Genomic DNA, 17,026 nt, shown 5'->3' with positions numbered 1-17,026 from the left:
AAAGTTTGAATAAACCAATTCCACATTTAAATATATTTTGCAAGAATTGTTTTAGTCAACAATATTTTACTTCTTCTTTTGTACTAAAGCAAACCTAACTTATATATAATTATTTAAAAATATATTTACCTTTAAGTAAATAAACACTTGAGTATATTCTACTATAAAACAAAATTAACATTACTTTTAAATTATATATTATTGTTATTTTATACTTAGTAATATATTAAATTTTACCGCGCAACGTGCGGGTTATTCTCTAGTTTGATATTATTGTGATATGGGATGTCAAATAAATTTGGTGCATATGTTTGATTATATAGGTTTATGTGATGTGATAATAAAAGGTGAATTCATTTTGATAAGTTTATGTGATTATAGTGATGTATAATTAATAATAATGACGTTATAAATTTGTGATAAGTCAATATGATGAAATATGATTAATGATAGTGATGTTGTGAATTTGTGATGAGAATATTGAAGTGACCCATAGTTGGTGAAATAGTGATGATTGCAATTTGTGTTTAAGATAACGGTCTTAATGGAGTATCATATGCCAACAAGGGGAGAACATAAATATTAAAAATTTGTGAAGTGGAGATTATTTTGTCATCATATAGGTAGGGCCTGACAAGCCTAGTGATTCCGGGGAAGTACAATTGAATGAGCCTGATCGTGACGGTCTGCTGTTGAGCCTTACGGCAAGATTGTTAGACCTTGGAGGTATTCGAGTGGGGAATTTCTAGGTGACTTGGAGGTAGCACTCCAAATGTCGGGAGCTACCATGCAACACACGTTTACCTCGACTTTCGCGTATATGTGTCTAGGGTTGAGTTGAGGGGATCTTTGAGGACAGGGCCAATTTGAATTGTTCGTCCACCGTGATGGTGGCATAGTATCAAGCCTCTTAACCAAGTACTTCAGAGTTAGAATGGTACCACATTGTGAAGTAGATTCTAAGCTCATGCATAGCATTGCATTTCCTTGTGATTGTTTTGTTGTGATTGATGATTTGATGTATATTATAATGAGATGGTTATTTTAAGTCAGTCAAAAAGGTTCGTGGCGGCCAAAATGGCCATAAAATTTAGTTTTTTTGGTTACCATTTATGAGGGCTTAAGTCCTCACAAAATTGTGGAGGAAAAGTCCGCCAAATATTTGTGAGGGCTTAGGCCGCCACAAAGGACAAAGCAGTTTTAAAAAGTAAGCGTTTGTGAGGGCCAAAGCTGCCACAAAATCTGTCATTTGTGAGGGCTTAGGCCGAAATAAAGGATGAAATGACAACAACAACAAAAAAACATTTTGTGAAGGCTTAGGCTGCCACAAACTGTCCCGTTTGTGGGGGCTTAGGCCGCCACAAATGTGTGACTTTATTAAAAACAAATTATAAAATTCGTAATTAATATTAAAAATGTTAAATAGCACCTACGATCCCTTAATCTTGTATGTTTTAAAATGTCAACAATGTTATCCTTTTTTTTTTACAAAAATTCATCAAAAAATTTAAACAAATCCCATAAAACTAATTATCATCTTCAATATAATGCAAATTTCATCAAATTTCATCAAATTCATAATATAAATCTTTAAATAAACTCATATTTTCATTCTTTATTTGATGAATTTGATATTGTTGGAGATAAAAATATGAACTTATTTGAATATTTGAGTTAGGCATTTAATGAAATTTGCATTATATTGAAGATGATTATTAATTTTATGGAGTTTGTTTGAAAATTTTGATGAAGTTTTTGAATTTTTGTAAAAAAAAAAAAGATAAGTGACTAAAACGTTAACTGAAATTAAGTTAAGAGACCACAAGTGCTATTTAGCATATTAAAAAAATAATATTATATATAAAAAATTAATATTAATATAATTTAAAAATTAAAATATTTAAATTAAATTTAAAATAAATATTATATATAAAAATAAAAATATAATCTTAATAATAATTAAATTATTACTACCAAATAAAATAAAATATTCCAAAATTAATAAATTATGTCATACAAACCAAAAATTAAACACACCATAATTAAATAATAATGTATAATAAATTAATACAAACCAAAAATAAAAGTAGCAAATATTATTCATATACATCAATCATCATTGTAATTCATTTGATCATTAGCTCCACTCCCTCCATCATTATTTGATGGAATACTACACAACGATAAAAGTCCTTCAAAAGTATTATTAATTGGTATTGGATACAACATGGTTTGAAATTGCATTTCATCTTCAAGTACACCACTAGTTGATGGAGCCATAATTGGTTGAGGTTTATTTAAATTTGGTATGATCAAGCCATCTGTTGGCATAGTTTGTCGGTATGGAGCTTGATCTGCTTGAGGTTGAGGAAGCTGTTGTGAAAATGACAGAACATACTGATAATTATTAAAATATTGTTGTTGAAACATTGGTTGTTGTTGCTGCTGGAAGGCGGAGTTTGGAGGATCATGTTGTTGTCACTGGAAATTTGGAGGCGGTTGTTGCTATTGGGAGTATTGAGAGTATTGTTGTTGTTGATGTAACAATGGTTGTTGCTGCAAGTATTAAAGCTTTGATTGTTGTAATTGGTGAGGCGGGAACTGCTGATGAAACGCATGAGGAAATTAAAAAATATGTTGTTGAAACTGTTGTTGCTGCTACTCTTGAAACTTTTGTTTCCATTCTTCATTTAGTTTATCAATTGTTTCATGTATCAATTGTTGTGTCTTTTCTTCTTGTTCACTTATCCATTGTTCCTTTAATTCGCCAATTTTGTTTGTCGACGGACGATGAGATCGATTCGTACTAGCATCAGAAGAAGACGTCTCAGTCTGAATATATCATGTTGGACCTTTTAGAAATGTTGATGATAAACAATCGGCACCCAACACACGCCATTTGTACTTGTCACCATTAATGTTCATAAAGTTTGCGGTCTCATATTGTTTCCGCTGCACTGGACCATCCCGTTGAGTAGGAGGAAGAGCAGCTTGTTGATCATCTCATTTTTTCATGGCTTGTTGAAGTTTTTCCTGTATAAAAAATAATAAAATAATTAAAATAGTTAATTAATATATAATATTTTTGAAAACTAATTCATTAATATAATTAGAATGTATATAGTTAAAGAAATATCTATAGATAATCCATCAGTATACTCATTTTTCTAAGGATTAACATGAAGATAGCGATGTATCTCAGTTTGAGTGACCTCTCTTCCAAATTATTTTTCCTAAATTATTAAATGTCAAGTTTAATTGCTGAAATATAATAATTAATTGAACATAAATTAATATATATTTTAATAGTAATTTCCATATAATATATAATTTCTCTAGCATACATAGAACCTCCCTTGTGAGTATTGGTACCCCTCTCAAATGCTCTATTAATCTTTGATCTTTCTCTTTTTTATTTGTAAGCATTTGTGTTCCATTTCCTCCACAAAGCACTCCAAACATTTTCACCAATCCCATATGGATACATCCATGTGTATATATATATATATATTACCTTTCAAATGGATACATCCATCTATACTGAATTGGTCCACCAAGCCTAGCTTCACTTGCAAGATGCACCGAGAGATGCTCCATAGAATCAAAAAGCCCAGGAGGGAATACTTTCTCCAACTTACATAGAATCATCGGACAATCATTTTCTATCTTGATGAGATCTTCATCGATGAGTGTTGCAGAACACATATACTTGAAATATTGACTTACTTCAATAAGTGGGTTCAATACTTATGTCGGTAAAACACTAAAGGCAATATAGAGTAAACACTCTAAAAATATATGACAATCGTGACTTTTCATTCATTCCATGCATCCTTCCATTTTCTCCATTGACACATCTTGTCAACTTTGAACAATAACTGTCAGGCGTCTTCAACTCTTTGATCCAACGATAAATAGATTTGACTTCTTCGGCAGATAAAGTGTAATTCGCACGAGATTTTAGAGTCTTGTCGTTGTGCTCCACCAATAACAAATATGGTCGTCTGCAATATATACCTATGTATTTTCTAACTTTGTCATTATCTTTTGTGTTTCCTTTCACATTCATCACAATATTAAATATGTTGTCAAATAAATTTTTCTCGATATGCATGACATTGAGATTATGTCTCAAAAGATTATCTTTCTAATACGGTAGATCCTAAAAAATACATCTTTTTCTCCAATTGTGTCATTGTCCGTAACCTTGTGGTGTACAAGCCACGCCATTAACAACTTGTACCTTTGGCATATCTTTTACTTTATTCCAAACTTGTTCCGATGTTAATTTAAGTGGTGGTCCTAAATTTTCTACATATCCCTTGATAAATGTAGCTTTGTTTCTTCTAAATGCATGATTAGCAGGTAATAACCTACGGTGCGAGTCAAACCACAATGCATTTCCGCCGAATTTTAAAGTAAACGCTTTTGTGTCTTCCATACAAATAGGACAAGCCAATTTACCATGGGTCCCCCATCTTGACAACATCTCATAAGCGAGGAAATCATTAATGGTTCACATCAAAGCAGCTCTCAACATAAAATTTTGTGTCTGAGCAATATCATATGTCAAGACACCACTCCACAATCTTTTCAAATCGTCGATCAAAGGTTGTATAAAACATCAATACCAATTGTAGGATTTGAAGAACCTGGTATCACAGCACCTAAGAACATATAAGGTTTAGACATACACATATCGGGAGGAAGATTGTAAGGAGTAACAATAACAAGCCAACAAGAATAAGTAGACAATGCTTGTATATAAGGCGTAAATCCATCTGAGGATAATCCAAGTCTTACATTGCGTGGATCTGATGCAAAATCAGGATGGATTTGATCAAAGTGTTTTCGTGCCTGACCATCAGGCAGATGTCACAACTCACCTAGATTTCTTCTATTCTCATAATGTCACGTCATCTTTCCTGCAGTTTACATTGACGCAAACATTCTCTGCAATCTTGATACAATAGGTAGATAAAACATTGATTTCCTTGGAATTGATTTTCCTCTACTTACCCTAGAGTTATTCCTTTGGTGATATCTTAGTTGTTGACAAAATTTACATTCAACTAAGTTGGCATCATTTATACCAAATTCGTTGTCATAGTAAAACATGCAACTTTTAACACAACGATGAATCCTCTTGACACTCAATCCTAATTTTGACATTAACCGTTTAGCATCATAATAACTTTGCGGCAAACCATCTATAATAGGTGTTGCATCGAGCATCATTTTAGTAAGTTAAATCAGGAACATGAAACTGAGACTTTAAACCTAAAAGTCTGATACAGATTAATAACTTTGAGTTTGGAGATAATTCAAATAACGGTTTATTTGTCTCTTTCAAAAGACCATAAAATCTCTATACTTTTTCATTTGGAAGTTCATTAATATCATCATATTGATCTTCATTGAATTACAAATTAACCCCAACAGCATTCGAAGTCATATCATTCATCACCTCAAAGTAATCTACACCTAACATGTTAGTACTACTTCAAGGACCTACGTTATTCTCGACATGTACACTAGTACTAGGCGCTGTCGGAGACTCTTCCCTATGATTAGTCCAAATCCAATAGTTAGACTGAAATCCATCTTCATATAAATGCACTCTTATTTCATCTTCACTCTTAAACCGTCTACATCGACATAAACAACATGGACATCTCATTTCCCCTTCATCTTCGACAACTTTTTGCACTCTCGCAAAATTGAAAAACTTTTCAACCTTGTTAGCAAAACGTTGTTTAAGACCATTTCTTCCAAGAAAATTTCTATCATACATCCAACTACGGTCTATATTGTTATTGTTATTGTTATTGTTATTGTTATTGTTATTGTTATTGTTATTGTTATTGTTATTGTTATTGTTATTGTTATTGTTATTGTTATTGTTATTGTTATTGTTATTGTTATTGTTATTGTTATTGTTATTGTTATTGTTATTGTTATTGTTATTGTTATTGTTATTGTTATTGTTATTGTTATTGTTATTGTTATTGTTATTGTTATTATTATCATTATTATTATCAGTTTTGTTAGAAGCAATTACTCATGTACCAATCTTTTGTATCCAATCCGATTGCGGTTTAGTTCCTTCTTCAATCTAGGATTGTCAGGTTGTTAGGAAAAGACTTGGCTTGTAGGGTCAATGTGGTTAGTTCCTCAAAAGTCTAGGGTTATCAGACTGTTTGGGAAGATTGACGTGGATGGTCAGGTGCTTTGTAATTCAAGGTAATTGAATTAGTGGATTAAAGCATTTTAAATGAGGGGAATTGATGTAGCCAAGAAAATGGTGAACCACGATAAATCTACGTGTCAAATTATTTATGTTGTTATTGTTTGCTGTCTCTGAATCCGATTGCTTCTACACCAAGTAAGTCATCAAAATCAAACTAGTTTATTATTTAAATATAAACTATGAAAAAGTTATCAATTTTGGCAAACACAATTCAACCCCTTTCTCGTGTTTGCGCCTTCAATTTGATGTGGAAAAAAAAAGATGACATAAACATTCATGATACTATACTAATAAATGTCATGCAAGGGACTAATAAGCTCACTTGTTTTGACAACTGCTGTATCAAAACAACTTGCATTATGCCAGTATGCATTCTATTCTCACCTTATGAACTCAAAACATAAAAATAAAAATTAAGACAATGGCAACTAAGTTGTTTCTCCTATTGATATTGCTCTCTCAAGTTCCATCTTCTCTCTCAAGAGGCTGCCACCCACAAGACAAAAATGCCCTACTCCAAATCAAAAAAGAACTCAACAATCCAACCCTTCTCTCATCATGGAAACCACACACTGATTGTTGTAACTCTAGTTGGTACGGTGTTAATTGCATACCCTCTAACCGTGTTTACTTTCTAATTATCGAAAATGACAATGACATTGCTTCACCATTTCCACCCTCTATTGGTAACCTACCTTACTTGGACAGCCTACTTATAAATCTATAACCAAACTCACCAATCTCAGATCACTCACTATTAGTGCAACTAGCATATCAGATTCAATACCCAACTTCATTACCAAATTAAAAAGCCTCACTTACTTGGATCTCTCAAAGAATCGCCTCTCAGGGCGACTCCCTCCTAACCTCTACCACTTGCCTAATCTTGAAGAAATCATCCTTTAAAACAAGTTAACAGGTCTAATCCCTCCTTCATACGGTTACATGGAAAACCTATCCAGTTTATTTCTACCTCATAACTACCTTTCAGGGAAACTCCCAACGTCGTTGGCAAGGTTGAACTCCTTGATTGTGGACTTGTCTCATAACAAGTTTGAAGGTGATGCCTCAATATTTTTTGGTTACCCTATAGAGACGGAAACAATAGACCTTACTTGGAACATGCTGGTGTTTGATCTGGGGAGACTAGAGTTGCCTAAAAGCTTAAAACTTTTGGATGTGAGTCATAATCGGGTTTATGGGAAACTCCCTGAGGATGTGAAGAATTTGCAGTGGTTGAATGTGAGTTACAACAGATTGTGCGGTGAGATTCCAAAGGGCGGCAATATGCATACCTTGGGTAGGAATTCGTTCTCCCATAACAAGTGCTTGTGTTGTTTTCCTCTTCCAAACTGCAAGTGAATACATTTTTATGTAAAATGGAGTAATTTCTGATGCATTTTTCTAGGGAAATAAATTCATTTCATTGCTAATCAACGTAACAAGGAAATTAAGAAGGATACGGATGTCTTAGCTATGTTGTAGGCTACCAAATTAACTTTCCTTCAGCATACTCTGTTGAAAGTGTAATTCAATTATGTTATTATAGTTAATAGTAGTTAATTAATGGTATTTAAATCTGTGAGTAAGTTTGTCCAAGAAACATGTAGGATCAATTTAAACATAAACAAAAACCAAAAAATCAGAAATTTGTGCAAGTAACCAGAAACATTCAATAAGAGAGAGTGAACTATAATTCAACCATATTCAAAGGAGCATGTGTAGTGCTTTTGTAAAACAGCATTGTTAATTACACTATTTGAATGTATTACAATCTTTGATACTTATCTAAAGATTTAAAGGTCAATCCCCTGAACAATGTTAATATCATTGTATCATCAGTTCTATTATTCATTGACAAATTGAAAATTAAAATACATATATATACATGCGAGCGTAAAAAAAAATATATGCATATGAAACAATGTTATTGGCTTCTGCCATGTATTTCAATACACATAAACATTATTATAAAGATAGATAGGGCCCAATTATCATGATAGAATTAAACGGAGAATCTCTCCTGAGAACTTGAATGACTTTTCTGTTTCTTCTAGACAGTGATTCTTCTCTTCTCGAGTCCATTCCTGATAAAAAAAAAGTATATTCACCACCCTAACTCAAAATTTTCAAGCTATCATATTTTGCATCCTAGAGATAAAGGCACAATAGAAATAAGAGATCAAGAAACTTACTTCAGCAACTTTATTCAACTTATCTCTTACAGTCTGCAACAACTGAGAAAGGTCACCATCCCATTTATAGAACTCTAAAGCCTTGTTGTTAAGTAACTTTTCAGCAACCTATAAGAGTTATAAGGTAAAACAGAGATCCATTATCATTTTATACCAAATCAGGTGAAAATGACTGAAAAACATCGTTAACGTCGTAAAGCATTACTCCCTGCTACTATAAAAAGGATGTGCAGTGTTATAAGAATGATTTACTCGTTGAAACTTCACAAATACACCCCATAAAGCTTGTTATTAACACTCTCTCTGCTATGCTCTGTGATTAATTGGATATGACTCAGAATATTTTCTGCCAGAGTACATTTCAGGATTCAGTTGTGTTGCTAAATGTAATTTATAGAAAACACATAATCAAAATGCTTCAGAAAGTGGTTCGAGCTGAAAAGTTATTTCAAATCGCAAAATATGCTAATACAATCATGTATACATTTAATTAGAATATTGATTATTTACAATCAGCATGCCAATAGTACCACTAAACAAAGTATTTGATGCAACAAGAGATGAAGCATATAGAACAAGTGTGACACAACACTGCAAATATATGTATACATTGTTCCATTGTGGGAATTTCCATCATCAGACCCACCGGCTTTATATAAATTATACCCTACAGACCTCAGATGTAAAGCTATGCGGACTGTTCCATGTAAAATGAAGTAAAAAAATCCCACAATTCCACAATGTTCTAACATCTTCAAGTAGATATATAATATAACATCAAGTTGAAAAATGAACTTATCCCCTGATAGTGTCATACTCCCTCCGAAATGAAATAAAAATATAAACGGCATCTGAAAAGTTGATCTATCTAATTAAAATTAAGACCAGATACATTGACTTTTCAGATACCCTTTTTGTTTATATCTCATTCTAGAGTAGTATTATTTATCATGAAACAAATGTTATGGCCCATAAATGATACTCATAACACAAGATTTATGGGCTGCATAACCAATTTGACACTAAACATAATATAAGTTATTTGAGTATGCAGAAGAGTGGTTACCTTTTTCCCAATCATTCGACCGCCTGCTGTATGAGCAAAGTAGATGTTGTAGAAGTGACAAATGAAAGCTTGTGGGTCCTTCTGAGATAAATTTGTAAGATACTGCGCATATGTAAGACCAGGAGAGGAAGGTTCAGGAATGGTATAGCCTTTCTCCTTGAACCACTCCAAGTCTTTGGCCAAACTTGCAGACCTTTCCAATCCAGTATTTCTAAACTCAGCATCTGCGAAAAGAAAGACAAAATCACTTTGTCTCAAATTAAGTGTCCTATTTGGAACATTTACTTGTTTGAAATTATTTCTCATCTTCGAATATCATTGAAGCATTAATTACTTATTACATCTTTTCAATGAAACCCATATTTATCTATACCTCAACCATGTATTAATTAGTTACTCTACCTAACTACACCACTAGCTAATACTATTAATAAAAATATTTTAGTCAAAGAATATTATTTTATCTTGGAAACTAGTACACTTAATCATTTTCTTAAGAGTTGTGTCTTAAGAGTTGTGCATGACATTATACGATATATAATATGAGACAAATGAAGTAATCAGACTTGTTGATAAGTGATAACAAAGGTACGATATATAAGTGATAAGTCAAAGTATACTACTATAATAACAGCTCTTGTTATGCTAAAGACGTGAAGAACACAAACCAACTAAGACATTTAACAGTAAAAAAAAACCTCGGCATGGAGATCTATGTGAACAGCATTTGATATCAAGAAGCAAAGGCTCAAAGCCTCAAACTAATCTCTGATAAACACACATGGAGACTTATTTGGTAAAATAAATAATTGATCCTCAAATATTTCAAATGCCGGTCAAAATTGTGTCTGATAGGGACTAAAATGTCTCTAAAAATTATTATAAAAGATGTAAATTTGATTCACATGAGTTTTTTTGGACCGAATTAGTACTTTTTATTTTTCAATGACTAAATATGTTTCGTATCTTCAATGAAAGAGACCATATTAGACCTTTATTTCAAATAAATCTGAACTACTATCTAGTTAGATAGTCTTGGAATTCAGGTCGGGTCTAACTCTACCTTACAAAACCGACTTGTAGGGAGAGAACTGTCCAAGCGTTATAAACACTACAGAGACCATATCTCTAGGTAATGTTGGACTAAATCCACCCCTTCCCACCCAACACAATGAAGGTGTTGGAGGCTGCAATGAAGGCAACCCAAACGTCGCAATTAGACGACTAGGGGCGAACCACAATGAAGGCAAAATTTCCAACATATAGACCACTATGTAAGGGTTCAATATGGCCTAAGGTCAAGCCAGAGATTCCACGGTCTAGGAAAAACAACCTTTTACAACATTCAAAAGAGGAGGCAACGGAAAAATGTCTATGGCAGTAGCATACTTATTTTGCAGTTTGCAATTGGGTGGGGGGCTAAAAAAAAGTTGATAATCATTCTCACCTTTCAAACAAGTACAGTTCATATGGATATATTAAGCCAAAGTGAAGAGTAATAAACCAAAAACACATATTTATCTATCTTTCCTCTTATGACAGGTAACTAAAACATTTACACTTGTGTTTTCTACTTTCTTTTTCCAGTGCAATGGTATACAAAAACCTTAACTACTTCCCCTGTTCCTTTTTAATTGTCGGTTAGAAAATTTTGTTTCTATTTATATGTCATTTTCAAATTTCAAGGTTACACTCTTGAAAAATATTCAAGCTTACACTAACTATAGTTTTGTTAATACCAAAGACCCAATATAAATTACGGTTTTTAAAAAAAAAATTGAGAAAGAGGGAAATTTTTATTAATCAAGTGACGATAATAATTATTTTACATCAGTTCCCAAGAGAATTTAAACTCGATCCCTTGAAGATACCTAGAAGTTACAAACCAAACTTTTACTGCTGGACTAGCACCTCAAGTATAAATTAGAGTTAATTATGTGAATCTCAATATAACCCAATTCCTGACTCGTCGAGTCCAACGCACTTGTCCCACCACCTACACTACTAACCTATCTAATTAATTATTTTACACCAAGAAATGGTAAATGAGTTAGTGAACCGATGAAACCTAAGACTAATATATAATTAAAATTTGGTTACTAATCGAAGTTATTTTTCTTTGTATGTTCAAAACAACCTTAAAAAAAGTGATCTTAAGGTAATTAATACAATCATCTTGCAACCAAAGCATAACCAAGTTCTAACTATATAAACTATATTAATCTAATTTCCGACAGATTGTTAACCATATGTAAAAAAAAAGTGATAACCAAAAAACTCACAGAAAGGAAAAGCAGAAACTTGAACAATATTCTCCAGCGTATGATAAACCAGTTTACTGTCAACAAGGAACTTCAAGTAGCCATCAATGGTAGGGTCCCACTTGGTAACGGCTCTCTCTTCAATTTGTTTAACTTCTTTCTCACCTTCTTTAGCTTGGTCTCTTGTATGCAACCTCATAGCTACAAACCTCATCTCTTCCACGAAACCCTTCGACTCGCCTGGGTACCGCTTCTTCGCCTTTTCTGCTGTTGTCGCCGAGATAACAACAGCTTTCATAGGGCGCGTCCCGCTGTGAAAGTTTAACTTCGGTGTGGAAAAATTTGAGTGAAATTGAGGGGATGGTGAGAGTGAAATACGGGGCTTGTTGTAAAGAAGGATTTTGGTTTGGGAAAACGGTGTTGTTTGTGACGCCATGGAGAAGAAGGGCGAGTTTGATTGTGAAGTAGAAAATGAATTATACAATTGAACTTACTGGAAAGAGGGAGAGGGAGAGCTTTAAATAAATCAGACATCGAGATTCTCTTCCTTTTGATAACTGATAACTTTGTCTATTTCTCTTGTCAAAATAGTTTATTTTAATATTCCCTCCCTCCATCTCAAAATAATTTATACAGAAATACTTTTTGTCTTGAATCCTTCCTTCAATTTTTCAATTTTAAGTGTTTTTTTAATTATTATTTTTAATTAATATATGTTTAATATTATATATATATATTATTTATGATTTTAATAATTTATTAATATCTAATAAATATAATTTAATTAAAGTAATATTCTTTTTTTATTTAAATTAATTTCTTAATATATATAAAATAATTACGTAATTCAAATTGAAGGGAAATAGTAGTTAATGTTTTAAAAAGTAAATAGATTAAAATTATCGAATAAAAGAATTAGACAATTATTTTCCTTCCATGTGATGTCTGCAATTGATTCAGTATTTTACTTCCTCCTATTATTATTGTATTGTGACTTCTAGTAGTCTTATATATTCAAGTTCTTCTTTTTTTTTTTAATAGAGCCTTGTAGAGAGGTTCTTGTACTTGAGTAACTATTAAAAATGAGGTTTCCTATAAAATGGACCTACAAAAATATTGGTATAACATATACCACTTTTTTTCAACCATTAAATTAGATATATCCATCAAATTTATCATAGATTAGTTCACACCAAAAATAACCTTTTAAACTTTAGAAAAAAAAAATATATCAACTATATCTCTTCCATTGTACTCAATCATTCTCTATCTCTTCCTTATTATCGGAATCTTCAATCCGCAACATCATCAAGACATTCTTCAATTATATATATATATATATATATATATATATAATATATAAATTAAGAAAAATATTATTTTATAATATATTGAAAAAATAACCAAAACATTTGACAAAAGTAGTAGCAACAATAATAATTATTATTTAAGGAAAACAGGATGAAATATTCTAAACATTATTACTATAAAAAATCATATTAAGTGACTAAAAAAATCGTATTAAATGTGAAATTCACTTCTTTTTTTAGGCAAAGTGAAACTTGAACCGAACCGAACCGAACTGGTTTTGAACTGAACTGGTTTAAGAACCGAATTGTTTTCGAACTGATTTTGTAAAACCAGAACTGAACCGAACCGGTTTTTCAATTCAAAAAACCGAACCGAACCGGTTTTTTGTTTAAAAAAACCAAATCGAACCGGTTTTTATTTCAAAAAACTTGAACTGAATTTTTTTTAGTCGTAATTAGGGGTAATTATGAAAATTTTGGCCTATATGAACAAAAAAATTAAGTTAAACCAGTTCGGTTTGGTTCAAAATAATAAACCGGTGCACCACTTTTATAAACCGGTTCGGTTCGGTTCTTTGAACTGAAAACCGGTTCAGTTCGGTTTTTCCAAACTGAAAAACAGTTTGGTTCAATTTTCAAATGGTTCTAGTGCAGAACTGAACTTTGCCCACCCCTAATTATTAGAGATAAAGCTCATGTTATAACATTGAGAATAAAGAAAGAACAAAATGTCATTTATTATCAAAGAAATTGAATAGACCCTATCTTTAATGTAGGATAATAAGAAGGGCTACTGGAACTGCAAATTTTAATGTTATCAACTATATGATGTTAGTGGATTTTATATTTTTATGATAATCTAAATCTGATATTTCTGAAATTATTTATGAAAGGTGACCTAGAGTTTGATAAAAAAGATTGGTGGAGATTTTCAATTCTACTGATTTCTTTTTATAAGAAATTAAATTTTCTGGAAAGAGATTGAGAGGGGTGGTGGAGAAAAGTGAAGAGGATGGATTTAAATGGATATTATAATAGATAATACAAAATGATACATAATTAATTAATTAATTAATAAACGAAAAAAAGTATTGATCTCTAATTGTTGTTATTCATGTGATACAAAGGAAAGAGACATAATTTCGAGAAATAAAAGTAAAAAAACAATCTTTTGAATAAAAAACACAAACGAAGAGAAGCCTTAATTTATCTAAAACCTGCTTTATTTCTCAAATATTAAAAGAGAATAAATAAAATTAGATAAAAATAAATAAGAAAATTAAGAAAACAAATAAAAAGATGAATACATCATATATACAGAGAAATCTGATTAAAAAAAAATAAAAATAAACATAAAAAAGGAAACTCGTGTCTATTTTCTTTTTTCTCTTTTTCTTTTTCTTCTTCCCTCCCTTTCTCTAATTCTCACCTTTTTTTCTTCCTTCTTAATTTCTTCTTCCCCTCTCCCTCTTATTCATGCACGCCATCCCACTCCCTCTTGTCTTGTCTTTTCTTTACTCCCACTTCTTCTTGTCTTTTTTTTTTTTTTCTCCCCCTTCTTTTTTTTTTTTTTTTTTTTTTTTTTTTTCTACTTTTCTGTTTTACTATTTTGTTTTTTCTTTTCCTTATATATTTGTTTTCTTTATCATTTTAATAATATATTAAAATTAAGTTTTGAATTCAAGTTCATTTATTTTTTAGTTTTGCGTCAACATTCATTTATTTTAACAAATTCAATTTATAAATATATATATATATATATATTAATTAAGTTTAATTAGTTTTTAACAAATATAAAATCTTTCAGAAGAAAAAAATTCACAAATAAATCTTTTATTAAAGGCTAACTAGATGTGATATATTTTTAATTTTTGAGTTGTTAGGGCACAAGTTGTACAACTTAATAGTTCTAAAATTCATTTTTTATAAATAAATTAATCTAAATTCCACATTAAATTTGATTAATTATATATGATATATTTTTTATCTTTGAGTTGTTAAGACACAAATTATACAACTTAGTAGTTTTGAAACTCTTATAACAAAAATAATAAAAATATTCTTAAATTGGTTAATTAGATGAGACATCTTTTAATCTTTAAGTTTTTGAGACACAAATTATACAACTTGATAGTCTTAAAACTCGTTTTTTTAAATAAAATAAAAATCAACTCATTTTCTCAAAATAAGTTTTTTTTACTTAACTTGTTTATCAACAGAAAAAAAAAATACATTTTAAAAGCAATCAACACATACACATTTTCTATCTAAGAACCATGTAACTTTGATTTCTCCATCGCACCTGAAGATACGTATGAGTAAAATTACACTTTTGTTAAGCACAATTAAAAAATAAAAAACTTTTTTCCTCTCTATTTTAAATACTTTTTATTTTAGCATCACATTTATAACAAATTATATTCGCATTTAACTAATATGGGGAAATAAATAGTCTAAAATTAACATAAATTTTTGGACAAGTAATTATAGATAACTGTGTTTCAACGAATGTCGTAGGGTGTTAATACCTTCTTTATACATAACCGTCAGATCTTAAATTTGGTTTCAAACACAATTTTTCTATTTGTAAGATGTTTCCATTGTTTTCTATATTAAAATAAGTTTTAATGGTGACTCCATTAAATTTGAATTAACCATCGAAATTTTAGACTACAACAAAAGCAATAAAAACTTCACCTGAAACAATTATTATAGAAGTTAATTTAAATAAATTAAATATTACTATTTCAAAGAGATTACAAGCTTCATAAATTATTATAAAAAATTCATGAAGAATTAGTCTTAAAAAAATTATGGAAGTAACAAAAATAGACCACATACATGTTAGAGGGATAATAGAAGATGAAGACTGTTTTATTAGAAATGATATTGTAAACTACATGTTTTTGATGACGACAAGACCACCAACTATGGACAATGCAGCAAGATCAAAAAGAAGATCAAACCATCTTGAATGAGCTTCCAAATCCAAATAATAAATGAGTAAATATAAAGGTATATGATACAAATCAATAGTTCAAATACTTGAGAACAATTCATATTTACATATGCATTTAACATGTTTTCAAAAATCAAAAACAACATTAACAAATTATTTAAAATCATATTTTTGACAATTTGCATAAGTGTATTCGAATGCACCATGTTGTATTCGAATACAACTTAAGTCAGAAGCAAAACTTTAAAAGGTGTATTCGACTACACGCATTTGTAGTCGACTACAAGCTAAGTCAGTGGCCAAGTGTATTCGACTACACCCATCTGTAGTCGACTACATGCTAAGTCAGTAGCCAAATGTATTCGACTACACTCATATGTATTCGAATACAAGTTAAGTCAGAGGCTAAAATACATTGATCTGTATTCGACTACACTGATGTGTATTCGAATACAAGATGTAAAATTTGAATTTTTTGAACGTTACAAATACGTGTATTCGAATACACATATACTGTATTCGAATACACCTGGAAACATTACAATTTTTCAGATCTGGAATGCCTCTAGAACATTGTAATTTTTCATCAAACCTCTTGGATCAATGGCCACGAATCTGAAAGGATGTTTTATGGAGTATAAATACCCCATAACTTCAGATCAAAAATTAACCATCCTTGAATTAATTCATTTGAACAACTTTGAACAAAATTCTGATTTTTCTAAGTACTTGCATTAGATTTTCATATCATTCTAAAAAGTTCTCAAGTACTTGAATTACTATTGAGTTGTTTATCAATATACCACATCTTAGATTTATTCAAACCTTATTGTATCATTTGTACAAGTAAGATAGTGGTGTGCTATCTTAGAAAGAATTGTTAGAAGTTTTGTAGCAAGAATCCCAGGGTGGGAATTGTACATTTTCTGACAAGTAGTTGATTAATCTCTTGTGGTGTGCAAGAGGACTGGACGTACCCTTGGTT

The 17,026-nt window shown here is 30.9% G+C and overlaps 1 protein-coding gene and 1 pseudogene across 1 annotated transcript; one reads left to right on the top strand and one right to left on the bottom strand.

Annotated features, from left to right (window-relative positions):
• Positions 1-6,595: 6,595 nt before the first annotated feature.
• On the top strand, positions 6,596-7,672 carry LOC101488401 (uncharacterized; annotated as a pseudogene).
• Positions 7,673-7,921: 249 nt separating this feature from the next.
• On the bottom strand, positions 7,922-12,320 carry LOC101488729 (heme oxygenase 1, chloroplastic-like). The gene is made up of 4 exons (XM_004514805.4): positions 11,794-12,320; positions 9,512-9,735; positions 8,446-8,553; positions 7,922-8,337 (listed from the first exon to the last, which is right to left on the bottom strand). The coding sequence occupies exons 1-4, from the start codon at positions 12,206-12,208 to the stop codon at positions 8,245-8,247; spliced, it is 840 nt and encodes a 279-aa protein (XP_004514862.1). The 5' UTR covers positions 12,209-12,320; the 3' UTR covers positions 7,922-8,244.
• Positions 12,321-17,026: the final 4,706 nt, after the last annotated feature.

This window comes from Cicer arietinum, chromosome 4, assembly GCF_000331145.2.
Source record: "Cicer arietinum cultivar CDC Frontier isolate Library 1 chromosome 4, Cicar.CDCFrontier_v2.0, whole genome shotgun sequence".
NCBI lineage: Eukaryota > Viridiplantae > Streptophyta > Magnoliopsida > Fabales > Fabaceae > Cicer > Cicer arietinum.
This window is presented reverse-complemented; position numbering and strand designations above follow the sequence as displayed.

Coding starts and splice junctions, on each gene's coding strand:
- LOC101488729 (XM_004514805.4), bottom strand. CDS start 12,208: ATGGCGTCACAAACAACACCGTTTTCCCAAACCAAAATCCTTCTTTAC. Junction 9,736..11,793: donor AGTTTCTGCTTTTCCTTTCT/GTGAGTTTTTTG, acceptor TTCTTTTCGCAG/ATGCTGAGTTTAGAAATACT. Junction 8,338..8,445: donor AGTTGAATAAAGTTGCTGAA/GTAAGTTTCTTG, acceptor TTTTTTTATCAG/GAATGGACTCGAGAAGAGAA.